General features: G+C 35.1%; 1 protein-coding gene across 1 annotated transcript; it reads right to left on the bottom strand.

The window, feature by feature from the left end:
* Positions 1-2,063: 2,063 nt before the first annotated feature.
* On the bottom strand, positions 2,064-5,103 carry LOC110670540 (putative pentatricopeptide repeat-containing protein At3g13770, mitochondrial). The gene is made up of 2 exons (XM_021832627.2): positions 4,371-5,103; positions 2,064-4,267 (listed from the first exon to the last, which is right to left on the bottom strand). The coding sequence occupies exons 1-2, from the start codon at positions 4,822-4,824 to the stop codon at positions 2,823-2,825; spliced, it is 1,899 nt and encodes a 632-aa protein (XP_021688319.2). The 5' UTR covers positions 4,825-5,103; the 3' UTR covers positions 2,064-2,822.
* Between the last annotated feature and the right edge of the window lie 10,556 nt (positions 5,104-15,659).

The raw sequence follows: 15,659 nt of genomic DNA, 5'->3' as shown, positions 1-15,659 counted from the left end.
AAATATCTGCAATATTTAGCCTGTGTTGGCGAAGTTCAGCTTTGTATATGGGATTCAAACTCAGGCTTGAACGAGCCCTTATAAGCATGCCAAAACCTTGCTGCCTAACACAAATTAACCACCTGAAGCCAGTTCAGATTTACAGTCCAATATTCTTTTAAGCTAGAATTCAGGTTGAAGTTGAAGCTCATAAGTTATATACAGCTTAGGGAAGCATTTGAACCCAAATTGGGTCTTAACACTTACCTCACTATACCTTTAAACCATGAAAAAAAAAATCTCAACCTACATAAAATGAGAATCTGTAAAACTAAAAATTGCATCAGAATAATATAGAATTTACAAACAAACATCAGATGTTAATGCATGCTGTTTTTCTGACAGTCATGCGCATCATCCATCCTCCAGCCTCCAGTGGGTGTAAGTGAACTTATTCTTACACCTCAGCCCAAAATTCTCTGTCACTGAGAAAAGACAACCATTCTCAACAGATTTTTTTTTTTTTTTTCCACGGGCCATGACCCACAGAAGTATATTACTTTACAAACTTAATGTTTCTACTGGTAGTTGTTGCCTACTGAAAGTAGAAGAACGATAAATTATTGCCTAAAACTTCACCAAAGTGCAATAACAGCACAAGAAATAATGTCATCACATATGTGAAAAATTCTACAGGTACTAACTGATCAACATTAATCCATCTTCCTAAAATGGATGAAACTTTCCACAGGATCTAGTAGTCACTTTTCTAACATGGTATGCTGCCAAACAGCCTTGATATTAATATCTTTGTTTTAATCAAAACATTTGAATGCATACCAAAGCAGACATTATCAAACTAAATATCCAAAGCTCTAGTATTACTTACCCCAAAATAATTAACTGATTGAAGAGAAATGTATAAATTATAGATAAATAAAGACAACATAAACCAAAATGAGCTGATGATGAAAAAAAAAATGATATTAGACAATGATTTTCAACAAAAGCAAGAGGCTATTATATGCATCCAGGTGGTAAAATCACTAGTCCAAATGTTTTACGTTCATTTGGATATATTTGAATTTGAAACGAAAGTGGACTTGAACTTATGCCATCATAAGCTTCAAGTGAAAAATCATAGACAATGAAAACAATAAAAGATTCAAATGCCCTTTCATCTCTAATTCTCATTTATCCTGGAGCCTTGCGTAATTTCCATTCCATGATATTATGTACTTTCCTACACAACATTTGCCAAGGTTGCACCATCACTACGAACTCATGACTAACTAGTTTATTACTAATGTATAATACTACAGCAGATATTTTCTGCAAATACTACACAAATCATGCATGGTCAAACATGACAATAATCCAAGTCAGAAAGACAGCTAATATCATAGAAAAAACAAACATTCCAGGCCCAAGAAAATTACAATTCATAGCCAAATTCTAAATATGTTGATTCTTTAATCAAAATGGAATTAACTACATTGTGTTTGGTTATCCAATTTAACACAAACAATAAAACCAAAATCTTATCACAATCCAAAAAGTTCAAATTATAAGCATGAGATTTAAACTTGTTAAAGCTTATGCTATATGAAACAATGACCAGGTTGCCCAAAAGCACAAGTACAACATTTGAGAAGCCTTATTCGGCCACAAAGCATCAAATAAATAATCTCAATCCAAAACCCACAAAAAATAAATCAGAGAAGTGAATCTACAAGTAGCTTCCCAGATAATAATTCAATAATAAATGAGTTGACAATAGCTCAAATAGATCAAGCTCAAGCCACTAAACAACCAAAAAGACTTAAGGATCACGAACATTGATATTGGAATATATACTACAAATGATTTTGAAGTCAAATTTTAAATCAATATGCTTCAACAAAGCTTCACCACCTAAGATCTTATATATCCACAAGGTAAAGACACCAACAAAATTGCAGCAGGAAAATCATATGTTGGCAGACAAACAGCAGTTCTTCAGTTACGATTGAGACCCATTTATCAAACTAATCAAATCAATAATTATCCAATTTAAACATCCATCTAATGACTAAAGAGACTAATGAATTGGAACAAGGAAATTTAAACTCATAGAAGCTTATAAAATCAATAACATCCAAATTAACAACAAAAAATTTGCATAATTAAGCTCCATGAACATAATGTCAGCAGAATCAAAAGCCCTCTACTGAACTATGCATTATCAACAACAGGTAAAAAGTTCACCACCCAAAAAAATCAACAAAAAGTTTTTGCATCCAAAGAGTCATATGTCATACCCTAGATCATGATTCTACTCTGATTCCCCACAACCCAAGGTACCAAGTTTCAAAATATCAAGGCATTGGAGGGCCTTCTGGTGCACCCAAGTCTCGATGGACAGATTGAGCATAGCATTCAACTCAACACTGAGAATCACAATGGTTAGGAAGCTGGTGATGTAGCAGGGGAGCTCCGAGTCGTCCCACATGCAGGACTGCCCTGGTGGAGGCGAGGTCCGGTTGAAATTTTAACCTTGGGCCTCTCCTTGTGGCCTAGACATGTCCACTGGCTGCAATGATGAATGAGCCATTGTGCAACCAAATCAGCAGCTTAAGGTTCTACAAAAAGGGTTCAACTTTCACTGCATCACAAGTGAATCAACTGAATTACAGTTGTTATGACTGTTGTTTTTGAAATAAGGTTGCACATTCATCTTATCTCTCCACTGAAAATACACTGTTCTTTGTGTTTCGACCAGAACCTATATTGCAACAAGCCTCTCACAATCTCCAGAGGGATAACCAAATAACCAAGCATACATACGGTAAAGTCTCCAAAAATCACCAGTAGTCACCGCAAGAACAGATTCCCCCAACAATATGATGGAACCGGTTTTTATCCCTTAGAGACACATCTCTTCCGTAAAACTTTGAAATAAGCTTAGCAAAATTGTGACAATCACTACAGATCCGGAGGTTTTTTATCACACGTATTGGGACTCTCTCTGAAGCAACAATGAGTCCAAATGCCATAGCCAGTTTTTCACTATGGGCTAGAAGTATTTTCTCCTTTTGCTCCTCATCCACATCATATAAAACACAACTCAAATCAGGGACATAGCCAGCTTCCTTGAACTTGATTGATAATTCCCTCACCTTCCAAAATACCTCTTCCCTCCTTGGGTGGGAGCGATCACTTGCGTGAAAAGTATGCAGGGTTTGGTCAAGTTCAATCCAGCTTCTTCCTGGCTCCTTCATCACAGCCTTGTCCATCATTAATTCCCTTACTTTTCTCACATCTTCCCATCTCCCTGCAGAAGCATATAAATTAGAAAGAATGACATAATTTCCTGCATTCTCAGGCTCTATTTGTACAAGTCGTTGACCTACAAATGTGCCAATGTCTATATTCGAGTGAACTCTACAAGCACCTAAAAGTGAACCCCAAATGGCTGCAGTTGGTTCAAAAGGCATCCCTTTGATAAATTCAAAAGCCTCTTCCACTCGGCCAGCACGCCCAAGCAAGTCAACAACACACCCATAATGCTCTATCTCTGCCTGAATCCCATTATTCCCTTTCACCATTTCATCAAATATTTCTAGTCCTTTATCTACCAATCTTCCATGGCTGCAGCCAGATAGAACAGCCAAAAAAGTTACACTGTCAGGTTTAACTCTATTTTCTTCTCTCATCAATTTGAAGAGCTCAACCACCTCTCTGCCCATTCCATGTTTACTATACCCCACAAGCATTGCATTCCATGAGATAACAGTTCGCTCAGGCATAATATCAAAGATCCTTCTCGAGTAATTAAGGTTTCCACATTTTGAGTACATATCAATCAGAGAATTCTGAAGAACTACATAAAAGGGCAATTCACATCTAAGAACATGGTTGTGAACTTGTTTACCATGATCTAGTGCAGCAAGCCCAGATAATGCAGTCAACACACTAGCATAAGTAACATAATTTGAGCTCATTCCTTCCTTTTCCAACCTCCGGAATAGTTCTAATGCCTCTTCATCAAGACCTAGTTGGGCATATCCTGAGATTATTGCAGTACAAGAAACAACATCCCTTTCAGGCAACCCGTCAAAAACCCCTCGAGCTTCAAGGATTTTGCCAGCTTTTGCATACATGTCAAGAAGTGAGCTTCCAACAAATATATGGGCTTCATAATTTTGCTTGATTATGAGAGAATGAATTTGCCTTCCCAGCTCAAACCCAGAAGCACCTGTACAAGAAGTTAGTACAGTAGCAAAAGTGAATTCATTTGGTTCTGTACCTGCACAAATTGCTAGCCGATGTCAGTAACACAAATGCAAAATTATAACTCGAATTTGATCTAATTTGATAAGGGTACAATAACCTCTCAAATAGATGAATACCTGATCTCAACATCCGCACAAAAAGATGCAACGCTTCAAAGCCAAACCCTCTCTGAGAATAACCTGAAATCATTGCAGTCCAAGAAACCACATTCCTCTCAGGCATTTCTTCAAATACATGTCTTGCATCACCCAAACAGTCACACTTAGTATAAAGAACAATCAATCTGGTTCTGAGATAAGGAGGTGGGAGATAACACGTTTTGATCATGTGGGCATGGACCCTTTGGCCTTCTCTTATGGCCTTTCTGTTCACGCAGTCATTCAACAGCGTGTTGTAGCCATCAAATATCATTTCAGGACCTTTAAAGGCCATTTGTAGTAAGGACTCTTGAAGGTGGCCATTGATGCATTGAGAGTTTAAATTTGGTTTCAATGGCGGGAAAGATGAGAGAGAGAGTTGGCGGGTAAACAGGCTAAAGAATATGGAATGATGATTATACAGCAATTTCATGTCCTGCCTCCTGCTGTACTGATTTGAGCAACTTATAAAAATTGTCCTTCTGAGTAATGAGGGAACTTGCCACAGATATTTTTTATCATCTCAGAGATGGGGACGGGGAGGTAATGGTTTGGTTTCGGGCTGAAAAATTTTTCGTTGGTTCGATTTTGAGACGATTTGTATTTAGTTTTAGATATTATCAAATTATAATAAATTTTTAAACATTATTTATAAACTAAATAATTTAATTTCTAATGTAACAATTAAAAAGCCTAACAAATATAAACTGAATTTAAATTTTAAAAAAAGAAAAAAAAGAACACGTTTTGAATCAGGCCAATTTCAATTTAGAATCACTAATTTGAACTGGTCAGTTATGGGCTCGGTTAAAGAGAAATGGCCAATAACAAAACCCCCCTAAATCTGGTTTAGGGTCGGTTCAAGATCTAAAACCGTTAACCAAGACCAGTTATAAATTTAATCCGAGCATATTTCAATCTGGTTTGGCCTTGGCCGTATCTTAATCATCTGACCATCTCATGCATATGTTCTCAACCTCGAAGCCTCCCATGGGTTCCATGATGATCCCGGCTGCAGTGTGATCAAATAAACCCTAGCAACAAGGTCTTTAGTCTACCAATCCGTCAGCATTTTGAACATTCTTCTCTTATCCTTCTATTATTATTATTATTATTATTATTATTAATAAAATAAGGATAGAACTTCTCTCTTAAGTTTTTTAAGAGGGAAATTTCTCCAAGTTTCCTTTGGGTCTTTAGTCTTTTCGGTTCAGTCAGCGCTTCCAATGTGTTTTTTTCCCTGTCTTTAGGTAGGAGAAGCGTCTTGCTTTGCGCCGATTAAGAATGGGCGTCCCTCCCTATCTTGATTGGTGTGTAAATATAACTGGTTTTGATTTTGATTTGCAGAGCTTGATGGAACTTTCATGGCGAGGAAGACTTGCAGCAGATCAAGCATCTAAATAAGCTAAGGTGTGAAGCTCTGGTTATGTCTGTGTTATCATGGGTTTAGAAGCCACCATCGTCCTATCGAGAGGGTTTATTTGCATGTGTTGATTTTAATATCTCCAAGGTTAAGCTTACTCTGCGACTAAACGTGATCCCAAACGTTAAATGAGATTGAGAAGTTGGAAGCTCTACCGCGATGCTCCCCTAGCTATGGCGGTAGTTCTGAAATGGTAAGCAAGGAGGTCTCTTACCGATGAGTTTTGAAACAAAGGTTGATGTTGGTGTTAGGTCTCTGTGAGATCTTTCATTTGTTGGTACCTGCACATCTCACAGTGTTTCAACTTGGCAAGGTTTTAGCTCAGGCAACATAAGGGGTGCACAATCGGTGGGTTCGGTTTCGAACCGAACCAAACCAATAAAATCGAAGAACTAAACTTTGAAATTATGAAAACCGAACTGAAATATAAGAAAAATCGAATCGAACTGAAATTTCAGTTTAGTTCAGTTTGATTTTTCAATTTCTCGCATTCTTTTTCATACACTCTATATCATTTGGATTATAAATTCAAATCCATTTATTTTTTGCAATCAAAATCTATGATGCCAAACAAATATAGATCAATAACCCAATTTCAGCTGGTTCAGTTTTTGGTTAATTTTTTTGGTTTAAAAACTAAATCGAACCAAAAATTAAACTTCTTAAAAATTTCAAATTGAAACCAAATCATATAACTAAAAAACCAAATAAAAAATTAAAATAAATCGATTCAATTTTTCAATTTAAACCGTTGTGTTTTTGTTAATTGTTCTTTTTTTTAAAACAAAATGTTAAGAAATTTTTTGCCCCTAACGTCACATATGTTGCTCTCACTCTCATCTCTTTAATCAATTCCACCTCATTCATAATTCACCCACTCATTAAATATAAAAACATAATTATTATTCTATATAATCTTGATATATAATGGCATTAATAATGTAAATCATCTAATTAGTGATTTAATTTTTTTTTCTAATATTTATGATTAGGTGACCTTTTCATATTGATTTACGAATTGTGAATTAAAATAATAATTTTATCAATAATAATTTTTATTTTATGATTAAAATTTGAGTTGATTAATCCATCCAAATGCAAGTTCAAGTTATACAATTCAGATAAAATGAAAAGTTAATAGGATAAATTTATCCAGCCCCCTTGCAGGGCAAAAAGAAGAGTGAAAAAAAAAAATCTAATAAAGGGATCTTTATTAGAGGGTAGAGGGTCTATGTTTAAAGAGGGCACCACCACACTAAGGGTCTCCTAGGTTGACCCATTTGAGTTTCTTCACAATCTGGAATGAAATTCCAACTTAGCCACCCTAACTATAATTCTCTGAATTTCATACCAATATCATTTGAGTTCAAATTAGACTCAGTTCATTTTCTCTACATGTATCAGAATTTACTTTATTTTAATGTTGAGCCATCCGCAGATGTGTTTGCCTACAAATTTCATACTCCAGATGTTTATACCTACACGTGAGGTGTGCTATCCCACATTGATTTGAGATAAGGTATTTGAAGTATAGACTTATAGACTCATGCAAACGTTCTCCCCTTAAGTTAGGTTTTGTGTTGAGTTAGACCAAATCCATCTTCTCTATAAATATAAATCACAAAAGAATACATGCGGTAATAACCTGAATTTTAAAAATATAAATTTTATATTTTTATATATTATTCAAATATTATTTTAATATTGTCTAACTAAATTATAATTTTTATAATACGTTCATTTATATATATTTCTAATGTTATTCTTAAACATATTTTGTAAAAATTATTTTAAAGTTTCAATCTTAAATTTAAATGATTTGTTTTAAAGTTTAATATTATACTAAGTATTAAAGTATTAATATTACCATGCTTTAATTTATACCTAGATTTTTTTTATTATTTAGACATAGATAAATGAAATATTTAAATATTTAGTAGTAGTATTTAAATTATTAATTTGGTTAGATTTTAAGGAAATTTAATTAAAAATTTACTTAACGGTTTTATTGGAATTAATAATAATAATAATAATAATAATAATAATAATAATAATAATAAATAAATAAATAAATAAATAAAACAAAAGCTGCTATTGAAGGGACGTTCCAGCAGGGAAAAGAAAAAAAAAATGAAATGAAACCCAGCAACACCGCCCCCCCGCCGCCTGGGGCCATCATCACGTTCTCTCTCTTCCCTCCCCCTTCTTCTCTCTTTTTTTCCTCCATGATATCCGGCCATGGGCTTCGACCAAGCTCTAGCGAGGCATCGACTGCCTTCCCCCACGTCAAGGCAACCACCAAGCAAAGCCACCACCCAACAGTAAGCGGCAGAAAGAGAGAAAAAGAGAGAGAAGAGGGGAGAGGGAGAGAAGTATGCGCGAGGTAGCAACTTCCAAGCCTCATATCGCCACCGTTCGATGGTTGTTTTGGGCAAGGGAGGGCTCGTTCAACTCCTGGCATAACAAGCTTCAAGACCCAACTAGTCTCACCTCCAACGATGGCCGGAGAGAGACGATCCAGCGAGAAAAAATTGAGAAAAAATCATATGGATTTCATCAGTTTTTAGCCACTTTTCCAACGATCCAACCTTTAGATTGAAAATCCAAGACACACAAGGCAACGAAATCTTCGAGATGGGACCGGTCTCACTCCGATTGGACATCGTTTGAAAAAGGCGATCTTCGGACGGTCCAGATCACTTGGCAAGAATTTTGAGCTTTTTTCAATTCCCAAAAATTAAAAACAATTTTATGATAATTATTAACAATTTTTTGGCATAATTTAGGTGCGATTGGACCGATGATAGCTTATTGGCCCAAGGACCGCAAATTCGGCCAGATCCGACAGCCTGTCTCAGAACATAGTCAATATTACAGTCAAGCCTAGTGTTTTCAGACGTTCTAGACGCGTTCCAGGTGTCAGAATTGACATAGGTAAACCCAAACTCTAAGTTTCTCACTTTCATCTAATACCGGTTTAAAATAAAAAATTCATAAAATATTCGTGAGTAATTAGAAAATTATAATTCTTTTTGTAATAATCTTATAACCTTATTAAGGACCACGGGACAAAAATTTTAGAATTTTTTGAGCCCGTTTGAGTAATTTTTACAGAATATCAATTTTAGGGGCAAAAACGAAATTTTTTATTTTGTGAGATTTTACTTGGATTGGAGGGCCCAAGAGGGGTCATGTGTTATTAATAAGATATGGAGATGGGATGTGTGATTTTAGAACTGTGATTTGAACTACTTTGCAGGTTGGTTACAAAAGAAACTATGTCAAATTTTCAACATAAATTAGGCTATCTGTTATCACTTTAGAGCTTTATTTTGAATTAGACTAACAAATTTATAATATAATTATTTAGGTGATTGATGTCAGCTATTTTTCTCCACCCAGCAGCCATAATAGCCCCCAATGTACTGTGAGTAGATACTGATTTTATTTATAATTTTAATATTATTATTATATATTCAAGACATGCTCATGCATCATATATAAATATATGTATGTAATTAAATACTATGCACGCTCTATGTTGCATTTTCTTATTTGAAAAATGTTTGTGGATGTCGCCTTAGGGTAATTTGGAGCTGTGTGCATGTATTGATATGCATCTAGTGTGGTGTGATGGATATAGGTAGGACGGGCAAATTGGCTTAAGCTAGTCTCACTTGGGGCCTGGTCTTTTTTGAGAAAGTCGAGGTTAGTACGACTTTAAGTTAATCTCGCTGACTCCCACATTTGGATTATTAAGCGAAAATCCGACTCGAGTTGATCTCGCCGGCAGGCCTTGGATTAAGAGAGATGTATAGGTGATCAGCTCACATCTGTATATATATATTTGCTATGATATATGGGTGTGTGAGTACTCCAAATTATTCTTTGTGTGAATATTATTTGATTTTGGTGAAATTGTTGATCCGTGTTGCATTTCATCCTTAAGGATACATTAGTGCTAGATAGTTATAGAAATTGTACATAAAATCAATATCTTACTCTATGAGTCAAACACTCACTTATGTTCACTCTATTTTTCCAGGCTACAAGAGGAGTTCCTTTTTTTAAAGTAACATGTTTTCTCCCTTATAGGTTTATACGCAGTTATTTATTTGTATTATTATTTTCTAAATTTATAATCTAGAACTCCGCATGTGTTAGCAATAGTATGAATATTGTTAGAGACACTGTTAAATTGAGTTACTGATTTTTAATGAACGAAAATTTTTAAAATATATAAATAATTTGTAAATGGTGGTAATGGGGTTGAGTTGGGCTCCCCTTGCCTTAGTAGCTGATAATTATCGAGTTGAGTTAACTCGAATTAAAATGAAATATTTTATTTTTATTTACCTCAGTTTTTGGGCCTTGGTTATGGATTTGAGAACAGTAAGACTTACTATGGGCCTCGCGAACTTTATGCTAGCTCAGGTCCTAGTGCTGGTCTGGCCCATGGGATTGAATTGTGACAGTGATGATATCAGAGCTTAGGCTCTAGATTCGTAAGAAGTACATGTCTAGGATTTAAAAAGGGACTTGTTAGGAGGTCACATGCGGAGTATAGGATCCTGTTTTGTCTTCTTCTGTAATTCCTTATTTCTAGATTCTGCTTTATTTCTTGGGTATTGTAAGAGTGTTTCAGTTTAGTGTCTCATATTTCCTGGAGTACATGGTAATGAGAACTAGAGCTAGCAGACATGTTGAGGTCTACCATGGGAATACGTACTCCACAGAAATGTTGTGTTCCTATCAAATTGGGCTAAATGGTATGCCTATTTAGTGCAAGACAAGAGGACATAAAGGTGATTTTGGCAGTATAATTGCTCTGAATAGGGGTAAAGTTATTGATATTGGCAAACGTCAGTGAAGAGCCCAATTAGAGAAAGCTATGATATTAGTGGGATTGAGAGAGATAAAAGAGTAAAAAACCTAGTTTGCTGGGACATACCATAGTAACTATGCAATATTCTTGATGTTTGTGCTGTAAGCTGCAGATTATAGTACCAACATAAAATTATTGTGTAGAGCTACATGCATCCCCGTGGTGCTCCATAATGAGGGTGTTTGCGGATAGCCTCTATTTTGGTACAGTTATGCTAGAACATAATTTTATATCTGCAGAGGAGTTGGAAACTCCTAGTTAGGGGTCTAGAGCTGAAATATCGAAAGGTCATGGTTGGGTGGTAACTAGAGTCAGTCACTCAGTTACCCTAGCATGAGCTAGAGTTACACTAGGAGTTGTCATCAGACTAGAGGTTTTGGATTAGTTGCAAAGTAAAGGTGACACCTGTAGAGTGAGACCATCTAGTCTTCGGTGTGAGATTTTAGATAATTTTTGCAATATGGTAGACATTTTGCCTAGAGTGTTGTGAGAATAGTATCTCCCTTGCATGGCAACAAGGTGCAGAATACACTTTGCCCCTAAAAGGAGACAAGATGTTATGATTGATGTTTATAGCCCGTGAAGTGACGTTTTAAGAAGTTTGCAGTATGATAAAAGAGCAGATGGCATGGTTTTGGCAAGGTGGCAGATGTAATACCCCTTTTGCAGCCAGTTGTGATATAAAATAGAAAGTTACTACTAGTGATGGTGACCTACAGAATTAGTGTCCCAAATGGGACTGTAGAGTGAGGTAGAGAGTTGTTAGCTCAAGTATTCTGGAGAGGGTACAAGTTCCACTTTTGGAATTATAAGTGATAAGATCAAGAAGTACATAAGCCTTTAAATCAAATGACAGGTTTGGATACCAGGTATTTTAATTTTTGACTAATTAAATGAATATGAGAAATTAGAATTACTATAGATCCCCTCTTTAAGGTAGTAAGGGGTAGTATGTAGTCCAAAGGGGCAGGAACAAAGATCATGCAGGGAATGTATGACTGTTATTCCCTGAGCTCATCCTTGGCTTCTTATTGCCCAAGACAAAAGTATATTGTAAGTAAATGAAAGGAAAAGGACAGCAGTTAGCATAGATAAATCATAGAATATGTGTATATATAGAAAAAGTGCATAAAGGAAAGATAAAATAGTTGGATCAAATGTAGCAGGAGAGATAATCTAAATACCAGTAGAAGTACTAGCTGGAGTGGTTAAAAGACTAATTCTGGGTAACATCAAGGTGTTGATGACTTGATAAAGACAGTATAAGGGGTATAGGTTTCTGACATGATAGTCAGGTGAAGAAGAGAGTAAAACTAAGAATAAAATAGTCAAGTTCTATTTTTGGAAAGATAAAAAAAGTTGGCTAAAGAACAAACTAAAAAGCCCCGATTATGATAAGAATGGGAAGAATAGAGCCAAGATATAGAGGAGGCAAATATGGTTCTAGGGAAGGTAAACAAGATAAACAGAAAGGTAAGGATAGAGAGTTTAGAAATGGACGACATTAGAGATAACATTTATTGAGATATAGAACCTTGAAGTGCCGAACTTAGAGTAGGTAGTAGTTGGTGCAGTGTTAGGGACCTGAATCTGGAGCTTAGAGTTCTAGGATATGAATTAGACCTTATCTATTTTCTGTCCCCAAGTTAGAATAAGGAGGCGACGACATAAGAACCCTTTTGGTTATTGACAGTATGAGGAAAGTTAAGTGAGGTGTGTAACCAAAGTAGGTAGTAGTTGTAGAGTGTGTTGTGGTAACTTGAATTGTCTTATAAGACAAAGAAGCAAAATCAGTAGGAGTAAGCTGAATAAAAGCCAACATAAGGGATTTAAATATGCAAGATGAGGGAAAAGAATGAGAGATAATGTTATAGAGGCTTGATTTTAAAATTCAGAATGGTGAGACCTAGAGTCTATAACTGGAGTTAGATAGATATATTCAGTGTGACCGATAGGATAATTACGTAAAAAAAAATGATAGTATGATAATATTTAGCAGAACACTAGTAAAGGTCAGAATAGGACACGGTAAGTATAGATGTAATTATAAGTTATTAAGAAGCACATGGATTAGAGGAGTGATTGTTAGTAAGATTGGAGTATATCTAAAAGAATTTATCTATTAGTGCTTTATCTTCCAAAATATAACCATGTATAATGAGCATTAGACAAATAATAATAAGTTAGAGGACAAATGGAGAATAAAAGAGTTTATAAATTCTAAGATGATATGTCAGATGGGGCAACAGTACAACGTAGGATAGGCACAGTTGACATCTTATGATAAAACACAACAATTGCAAAGAACTGATGAAACTGAGAAGGAAGACTAAGGGGTAGGGGTGGCCACGGTCCGGTTTTGAACCGGAACCAGTTCGGTCAAAACCAGACCAAAACTGATCAAAACCAGAACCGACTTCAAACCGGACCGAAACCGTCCTTCTATGGTTTGATTCAGGTTTATAATTTTTAGAAACCGTGAATCGGCGGTTCCGAACCGGATTAAACCGACGATTCCGAACCGAACCAAACCGGCGATTTAAATACAAAAAAATTCAATAAATACTTCACTCTACTCCTAATTCATTTATATATATATATATATATATATATATATATATATATATATATATATATATATATATATATAATTAATTCTCTACACAATTATTCTCTACACTCTCTTTAATTCTTAATACTCTTTCAATTTCTCTCAAATTTTCTAAATAATTATTTTCTACACTCCTTTTAATTCTCAGTACTTTCACAATTCCCCTACTTTATTATTTTTATGCTCACTGAAATTTTTAATACTATCTCAATTACTCTGTTATTATTTTATATCTTCAATAAAATTTTCAATACCCTCTATTTTGATTTTTTTTTTCTTTTATGTTTTTTTAATTATCAATTATCATATAATTTTTTTAAAAATGGCAAGTAATACTCAATTCAACTCAATTCAACTAAGCTTTTATCCTAAAAATTTATTGGGGCCAAGTATATGGATTCTCTTTCTCCACTCTAAACGATTTTAGGTTAAATCCTCGGAAATGTGTAATGCTTCCAGGTCATGTCGTACTATTCTCCTCCAAGTCAGTTTAGGTCTACCTATTATTTTCTTTCTATCCTCAACCCAATATGCTCTACTTGTCTAATTGGAGCTTTCCTATGTCTATGCTTCACATGACCAAACCACCTCAATCTCCCTTCTCTCAACTTATAACTGAAAATTTTGATTCCTCTAAATCCTAAAGGGATACATAGGCAAAATTAAGTTCATGCACCTTTTTCTATTTTTTTTTTAAATTAATTTTATCTCTAGTTTTTTAATAAGTTCAAGTCTTTGCTTATTAAATTTTTCTTAAAAATAAGTTATTTTTATTCTTATTTTTCTTATTTTATTTTGATTAAAAGATTTTTAAGAAAAATTAAAATATTTTTACAAATATAACTTAAATTCTAAATCAATAAAATTTTCCTCTAATTTTTTTCCTTTAAGTTGCTCTTAAACCGCCCTTAAACCGCTTTCAAACCGTCTTGAACTGTCATTTTTCGAACCGTCCTTTAAACCGGGGCTCGAACCGGAACCGGCGGTTCAAGAACCGTCTTTGAAACCGTCCTATGATGGTTTGGTTCAGGTTCATGATTTCATTTAACCTGAACCGACGGTTCCTGAACCGTGGCCACCTCTACTAAGGGGTATGAGCTAAACCTTGTTTATCAAACAATGGGGTACTAAAAATTGTAGGAGAAAATTTATCCTTCTTTCCAAATTAGCTTATATGGCTCGATTCTAGGAGATTGTGTTAAGAAGAGAGGTTATGTCAAGGTGACCCAGTTAATTGAGAATTTGATGAGTGCTAGTATGTACCTAATCTCCTAAGGTGACAATGAGTAAGTGCATACTTAATGTCAAGGATGGATAAAAACTTACTGATGGGTAAATTTGAGACTGAAGTTTGTAAAGATGTGGGCAGTAAATGTGGCTATATCAAGGAAAATGGATACATGAAACACTCTATCTGGAATTAGTTCAAGTGGAACTTATAGTTTCAAGGGCTCCTACCTAACCATGATGAGCAATTTCCTACAAAGGATAGTAGGGAATGATAAAGTGTGAATGGTCAAGTTAAGAAAGGAGATACAAGAAGAAATTTTCTATGGACAATTATAAGTGTCACATAATGTGAAGGATGTGCTGAAAAGAGCCAATCATAAGGTTAGAATTCCAAAAGTAATGAGACTAGTAATCAAGATAGGACTAAGAAATAAAAAAAAGGTTAAAGTTGATGATGGGATGAACATCCTTGAAAGAAAAAGGTATATGGGTGAGAGAGGACAAAGGTTAAAGAATGAGTATAGTAGGTTAGAAGGATACCAATAATAGCAGAAACAGGAAAAGGAAGTGGATAAGATCCAAAGGATGGAAGAAAAGCTCAGTAGAGTTGGTTACAATGATGAGAATAAGAAGGACTAAGTATGCTAGGGACTCTCTTTTCAGAAAAGAAGTAGGATATGATAAGTTGTTTTGACTGGATGGCTTAAGAATATGTAAACTTTTGTTAGGTCAGAGAGGAAGCCTAGCCCACTTTCTAATATTAATAGATAGAATATGAACGCTCAACACTTGGATGGAGCTCTACATAACTAGTTATATAAGATGGACAGGAGTTAATTTGAGGACCTTAGTAATGACACCAGTATGTTGGGAATTCGAAGCATCATCGGAATGAGAAGATGCATAGGTATTGGCCATTGAGGCCATAGGATAAGTAAAGATTTAGAATAAGATGCCTATGATAGGTGCTACAGGAAACATCGTATAGAGCATTATAGGATAAAGAAATAAGTTATGTCCTTGGGAAGCAGAATTGTTGAAACGAAGGAATGAGGATTAAAGTCACTAAGAGACATGTTGGGGCACGTTGAAAGAAGGGTAAGCGCCAAGGTTGATTGA

The sequence above is a fragment of the Hevea brasiliensis genome, chromosome 3 (genome assembly GCF_030052815.1).
Source record: "Hevea brasiliensis isolate MT/VB/25A 57/8 chromosome 3, ASM3005281v1, whole genome shotgun sequence".
NCBI classification, from domain to species: Eukaryota; Viridiplantae; Streptophyta; class Magnoliopsida; order Malpighiales; family Euphorbiaceae; genus Hevea; species Hevea brasiliensis.
This window is presented reverse-complemented; position numbering and strand designations above follow the sequence as displayed.

Bases quoted from the DNA above. Each gene is read 5' to 3' on its own strand.
- LOC110670540 (XM_021832627.2), bottom strand. From the start codon at position 4,824: ATGAAATTGCTGTATAATCATCATTCCATATTCTTTAGCCTGTTTACC. The intron at 4,268-4,370 runs GTATTCATCTAT...CAATTTGTGCAG, and splicing joins TGTGCGGATGTTGAGATCAG to GTACAGAACCAAATGAATTC.